Genomic DNA, 6,349 nt, shown 5'->3' on the forward strand with positions numbered 1-6,349 from the left:
CCCTTCAGAAAAGCCTCCCCATGGGGCGCCTGGGTGGCTCAGTGGGTTAAAGCCTCTGCCTTCGGCTCAGGTCATGATCTCGGGGTCATGGGATCGAGCCCCACATCGGGCTCTCTGCTCGGCAGGGAGCCTGCTTCCCCCACTCTTTCTACCTGCCTCTCTGCCTACTTGTGATCTCTGTCAAATAAATAAATAAATAAAATCTTTAAAAAAAGAGAGAAGAGCCTCCCCGCTTTCGCTACACCTTGGAAGCATCTGGGGACCCTTAAAAATGCTAATGTCCAGGCCCCATCCCACCCCGCCCCCCCTTTGGCCAGAGCTGGATGCTGACCCTGGGGGTTCCTGGAGAAGGCCCCTGCTGGGCACTGTAGAGAGGAAGGCTGGTGGGTGGTGGGGAGAGGGAGGGAGGAGTCGCTGCGGGGCGGTGAAGAGAGTCCCAGCGGAGGGCCGACCTCCTCTGCCTGCTGAGGGCGGGGGTGGGCTGGCTTTGGGCTCAGGAAGGCCCCATCCCGCTGGCCCCACAGTGTGTGCGCCCTCCTGAAATATTTGGAATAATTAGCAAGTGAAAGCCGCAAGTTAGCGCTGGGAATGCCAGGTTGGCCCAGGGCCAGACTTGAGAGCAGGGAAAGAAAGGGGCTTGGGGAGGAAGGGGTCCGTGGAGGCTGGGCAGGGCTGTGCGAGACAGTGCCCATTTGTGCCCCGTGTGTGGGAGGGGGCTGGGTGGAGAAGTGGGCGCCAGACAAAGCTGGGGTGACGGGAGGGAAAGGTGCCGCTGTGTGCCCCCCCCACACACATTTCCTGTGCCTTGGTTTCCCCCTCAGAACTCTGGTGTGCGGGTCCCTCCCGGAGCGCACCTACTGGTGTGAGCGAGTGGGGAAGCAGGGTCTGGGCACCTTGACTTCCCCAGTGGCCTTCCCTCTCCTCCAGCCTGCCCTGGGCCTGGGAGGGAAGGCACAGGGCTTGGTGAGCACGCGCCAGGCTGGGGCTCTCTGGCTTCACACCCTGTCCCTCCAGGAGAGGACCGAGGGAGGGTGGTGCTGGAGACAGGCCTGGGCCGGGACCGCAGACTCAAGACAGGCGAGCCCGGGCAGGCCCTGGCGGTCAGGGACAAGTGAGCTGGGCCCTGGGCGGGCTCGGCCCCTGCGAGTCCCCAGGAGCGGGGAGGGGGCTGTCTCTCCTTTGTCGCCCACTCCCTAGGGCTGAGGGTGCCATTCTCCCCATTGTGCAGATGGAGGTGCTGAGGCCCCAGGCTGGAGGGGACCCCAGGGGGCTGCCTCTCAGCCCCTTTCTCCCTGGGGAAACAGAGGTCATGGGGAGTTCATCGGGGGTGGGGGGCTCTTGAGGGCTTCGGCGCCCCCCCATCTTCCTGCCAGCCATGCCCCTTCCGGCAGTGACGAGAACGACCTCCCTCCATCCCACACTGGCCCTAAAGTTGCAAGCAGGTCCATTTTCAGATTTTTAAACATTTCACTTTTAAAAATGTGTTTATTGTAAATAACTTTCCATGAAAAAGGTTAAATTGCCCCACAGGGCAGGAAGGTGGCTGCGGGACGGGGACGGAGGGGCTCCGGGTAGAGCGAGACTCGCCCGCAGCAAGTACAGGCGAGGAGGCCGGCGATCCCCGCCTTCCTGGTCCCAGAGGTTCTAGCAAGCTCTGCATCCCTCCCTGTTAAGCCTCGGCTATCGCTACACTCACTACATTAGTCTGTCTGTCCTCCCCACCGCAGCTCAGCTGCCCCTGCCCCAAACCCCGAGAAGCCCAACTCCCCGCTGCGCTCTGCCTCAGGTCGGGCTCAAAAAGATTAGGGATTTACGCTCCCTGCCCCAGCTCCAGGGATGGGGCCAGGAGAAGACCCCAGGGGCCTTAGAAAGCCTCCTTGCCCTCCGGGCTCCCCGACCCTGTTCTGCGTGGGCCCTCTGCCCCCTCCCCCCAGCCCCACCCCGCCCCCACCCTTCCCCAGCCCCAGGGAGGCTTTGCCGGGAGAGGCCTCCGGGGGGTTAATTTGCTGTCACCTAATTAGCATTTGTTGTACCTGGGAACTTTCTCTGGATAGAGACCTGGGGAGGACAGCGGGAGAGGGAGAGGCGTCGAAGCTGAGGTGCCCTGGGGCGGGCCCTGTACTGTTGCTCCCCACCTTGGCCAGGGCCCCTCCAGGTGCAGCTCCCACAGGGCAGGGCCCTGAGCCCTTTGGGGGGAGCTGGCGAGAGGAGCAGCCATGAAACACTGTGTGTATGGGGGGCCGGGGAGGCAGCAATTCTGGACCTGGGCCCACCCTCCCCCGTTCTCAGCCTCCGGGGCCGGAATCTGAGGGCAGCCGGGGCTGGGGGCCATGGGGCCTCGTGGGGCCAGCCTCGGGAGACCTGGCCCAGCCCCCGCCTGGGCGGTAGGGTGTCCCCAGGGGCCTGTGCTGGGGGGGGGCAGTCTGGGCCCTGACCTGGGCACTGTCCGGAGGTGGGGCGGGGCCCGGCCCCTTACAAGAAGGCGCCCACACTGGCCCAGTCCTGCAGGTCGGCCGCCAGGGTGGCGTCCCCGGCCTCGAAGAGGGGCTCCGGGGGCAGGCAGCCACTGCCGCTCTCGTCCCAGGGGTGCTGCAGGAAGGACGTGGCCAGGAAGGTCTCGTCGAAGTCCAGGCTGTCGGCGGCCTGCTCCCCCGGAGGCCCCCAGGTGGCAGGGCAGTCGATGTGGTGGCCGTGGACGGTGAGGTCCACGTCCCCGTGCGAGGCGGGGCTCAGCGGCGGGCTCAGCTCCAAGGCCTCCAGCGCGCCCAGCTCGCCGCCCAGGGCGCCGGCCTCGAAGATCGCCTCCCAGTCAAAGTTGCCTTTGAGGGGCTCCAGCTCGCCCTGCTCCTCTTGGGTCAGCAGCAGGGTGCTGGGGGCCCGCGGGACCTTGGCCACCCGCTTGGGCAGCGGCTGTTTGCGCTTATGGCCGAGCCTGCCCTCGCCCGCCCCCCAGCCCGCCTCCCCGGTGGCCTCCTCGAACTCCCGCAGCAGCTGCTGGGCCTCGGTGTTGACGGTCAGCGGCCCGGCCCACGGGGCGGCGCGGGGCTCCTGCGAGGCCTGGCGGGCAAAGGCCGGGTGGATGTGGACCGGGGGCAGCCGCCGCTTCTTGAAGGCCCCGCTGAGCAGCCGCTCGGCGTACTGGGGGTCGATGCGCCAGAAGCCCCCCTTGCCCGGCTCGTCCTTCTCCCGGGGTACTTTGATGAAGCACTTGTTCAGGGAGAGGTTGTGGCGGATGGAATTCTGGGCGCGGGGGGAGAGGAGAGAAAGAGGTCGCTGGGTGAGTGGGAAGGGCCAGCGATGGGGGGCAACGGGCGCTCCTGGCCACACGGGAGGAGGGACGGGCCCACCGCTCTGACCAGTGGCTCTGGGACACCAGCCACTGGGCACCGGGAGCCGGGAGTGCTGTCGGGGCTTTTGTTCCCTGTTGCCAGGATATCTGCCTGCTCAGTCATCCGAGCCCTGAGCCGCGGGGTGGCTCGCCGCCGTGCCACCCCGTCCTGCCCTCCCTCCCTTACCCCACCGCTTGCAGCCTCTGGCCAAAGGCCTCAGCTCCCCCAGGGCCTGGACGGCCATCTCACTCCGCCTGGGCCTGGCTGGCCCCCTCTGTTTGTGAAGTGAGCGGGAGCGGGGCGTTGAGGGAGGGGTGGGGGCAACGGGGCTAGCCGGGGTGTGAGGGTGTGTGCTCTGAGCGTATAGGGATGAAGTGTGGGGGGACCTGATGACTTTTCCTTGTCTGTTGAGCCGGCTACCTGCTGGCCTGGGCCCTCCTCCGCGTGGCGCCCTCCTCCCACCCAGGCTCTGCGGCCTCAGTTGATGATTACCCAGCCGAGAGCACAGCGCTCATTCCTGAGGCCCTGAACTCCACAGGTTTCGGGGAGGATGGGGGCTGGGGGTGTCCCTGCTTTCTCACTGAGGGTACAAATGGCGCTCGCCCCAGAGTCAGGGCCCACACAAATGTGGAAGTGTCTGGGCCTGCCATTCTGCGGTCAGCTTCCTGCAGGTGCCCCCGGGAAAAGTCTGGATGTTCCAGGGCCTCTGTCCCTAAGTAGCCCCTGATTCTGATGGCGGCAGACTCGTGTCTGCATGGCCTCAGATCACCATCCTGCCTCGTTCATTCCTGGGTGCATCGTCTTGTCCAAACCATGCTGGCGGACAGGGTTTTAGAGCCCAGAAGGCAGGGTGGGTGGGTCGCGCCCCCTGGCAAGGCTGGGATGTTTACATGGAGGCTCCGGCCCCTTGGCTGCTCTGTGCCAGGTTCCGGAGACTTGGAACATGAAGCCAGTGCGGCAGGGAGAGCCCCTGTGGAAAGCACCTGGCTCAGGTAATTGTCCCCCCAGGGAGGCTGACTGAGAAGAGGGGGAGGACAGGAGGCAGGAAACTGGGGTGAGGGGCCGGGGCAGCAGCTTTACTTTAGGAAGGCCCCATAGACATTCCCCCCCCCCCCCACACACACACAGCTGGCCTTCACGCTCCACTGCCTCTCCCCAGCCCCAGCCTCCACCAGCCCGCTGAAACAAGACTGGATGCAGAGCCTGGCAGGGGCGATGCTCCAGCATCCGATTCTGAGTCGGGCCTTGACAAGTGTCCTTTGGCAGGGGGGTGTCTAGGAACTCGAGGACTTGGGACAAAAATGTGTCCCTTAGTCCATCATCCTCTTAGGGGACCATGTGCACACACAGTCTGGCCCTGGCCTCTGGGCAGGGTCTACTGGATGAGTGGCAGGTGCTTCCCCCACGAATTTCGGGGTCTGCATCCTTTCTAAAGCCCTTTAAATATCCTCCCCCCTCCCCTTCTGATGTCAAAGGAGGGACAGTTCCAAGCCCTAGGCTCCCTTGAGGTCCTTCCTCGATGGCCTTCCTCCCCTGGGCCCTCGCTGCACCGAGCCTACTTGGCGTGCGGACCTGGAACCTGAGTCCAGTCCGCCCCGGCATGGGGAGGGGGGAGGGGAGCGGGGAGGGAGCGGCCGCCACCCGCACCTCCCCTACCTGCCAGGTGGGATCAGCGTGGCGGAAGTAGCAGAAGTTGTCCGTGATCCACTTGTAGATGGCCGACAGGGTGATCTTGGTGGCCTTGCTGGCCTGCATGGCCATGCAGATGAGCGTGGCGTAAGAGTAAGGCGGCTTCACGTTCGGGTTGGTGGCGTAGTCCACGTCGTCGGGGGGCGGGGCCTGCATCCCCGGGGGCGCGCTCCGCGACGTGCACGACGATGTGGGCTTACCAGGAGTGTGCGGCTGCCCCAGGCAGGCGGGATCGGCCGCCAGGGGGGACCCCGGCGCGGCCGAGCCTGGCACCTGGTGGTAGCCGTGGGGGTCGGTGCCCCCCGGCGGCAGGGCGGGGGCCTTGGCGTTGAGAATGGAGAATTCCTGCAGCCACTGCAGGCTGGTCAGGCTGTCATCCAGGGCGTCGGGCTCCTCCAGGCCGCCCTCTGGCCCGGCCTCCTCCGCCGCCCCTGCACCCGAGAGGCGTAGCCAGCTCTCCGCCATGTCTGCGGGGACTCTCCGAGGGGGCGGTCAACATCCACGGGCTGAGCCGGGGTAGCGCGCCGCGCTCTCTAGCTCTCTGACTCCCGCGGCTCCAGTTACAGGGCCTCCCGGACGCGCGCTTCCATCCCGCGGCGACCAGGGGGTCGTCCCCTCTGAATACGAATGCGGTATCTGCTGGGGAGGACCACAGCGGGAGCTGAGCGCTTTCCCCCACCCCCGAGGGGAGCGTGCGGGCGAGGCGGAGGCTCCCCGAAAATCGTCCCCGCTGCTGGGAAGGATCTGTTCTGGCCGAGGTCTGGGAGACAGAAGCAGTGCCGGCGTGGGGGTCCGACCCCCACTGGGCCCGTCTCTCCTTTCTCTCCGAGGTTTTAGAAGAGACTTTGGTAGCCAATGGAGGGGACAGCGAAGGGGCCCCTGAGGCTATCACCTTCTCCCCCAGAGCAGGAAATCAGCCCCCTCCCCTCAACAAGTGGAAACGGGGCGAGAGAGTCCGGGAGGGCAGTATCACCGGGCGGGGGACGGGGAGGTCGTCTGGTCTTTGAAAAGAGGTATTAGGATGGGGGATAACAGGGAAGGAAGGAAACAGGATAGGAGTTACACGGGGCGAGAAGTAAGTGTCCCCCAAACTCAGATGTCATTCCCGGGTCCACCACTTCCGTCGAGGGCGGATGGGAGAGCGGGCTGGTACGGACACCCTCCCTTCCCGCGGCCACTGCCGTCTCAGTCCCTTACCTGGCTCAGAGCGCAGCCCGGGCCAAAGGAAGGTTCTGGAAGAAGTTCCTCCTACCCCCCGCGGCTCTCTGTTCCCAGCTCGAGGGCCCCGCCAGCGCCTCTTGTCGCCCCCCCCCCGCCCGACGGCGCCTCTC

The 6,349-nt window shown here is 65.7% G+C and overlaps 1 protein-coding gene across 2 annotated transcripts; it reads right to left on the minus strand.

The window, feature by feature from the left end:
- Positions 1-1,480: 1,480 nt before the first annotated feature.
- FOXJ1 (forkhead box J1) lies at positions 1,481-6,349 on the minus strand. Of its 2 annotated transcripts, none has more exons than XM_045983949.1 (3): positions 6,216-6,349; positions 4,986-5,654; positions 1,481-3,240 (listed from the first exon to the last, which is right to left on the minus strand). In XM_045983949.1, the coding sequence occupies exons 2-3, from the start codon at positions 5,481-5,483 to the stop codon at positions 2,473-2,475; spliced, it is 1,266 nt and encodes a 421-aa protein (XP_045839905.1). In that variant the 5' UTR covers positions 5,484-5,654; positions 6,216-6,349; the 3' UTR covers positions 1,481-2,472. The 2 variants fall into 2 exon arrangements, with proteins under 2 accessions (XP_045839905.1, XP_045839904.1); XM_045983948.1 differs by having other exon boundaries at positions 4,986-5,657; positions 6,216-6,316.

This window comes from Meles meles, chromosome 18, assembly GCF_922984935.1.
Source record: "Meles meles chromosome 18, mMelMel3.1 paternal haplotype, whole genome shotgun sequence".
Classification (NCBI taxonomy): Eukaryota; Metazoa; Chordata; class Mammalia; order Carnivora; family Mustelidae; genus Meles; species Meles meles.

Excerpts from the sequence above, each read along its gene's own strand:
- FOXJ1 (XM_045983949.1), bottom strand. The coding sequence starts at position 5,483 with ATGGCGGAGAGCTGGCTACGCCTCTCGGGTGCAGGGGCGGCGGAGGAG. Across the intron at positions 3,241-4,985 it reads ACGCTGATCCCACCTGGCAG|AATTCCATCCGCCACAACCT; the intron begins GTAGGGGAGGTG and ends CCCCGCGCCCAG.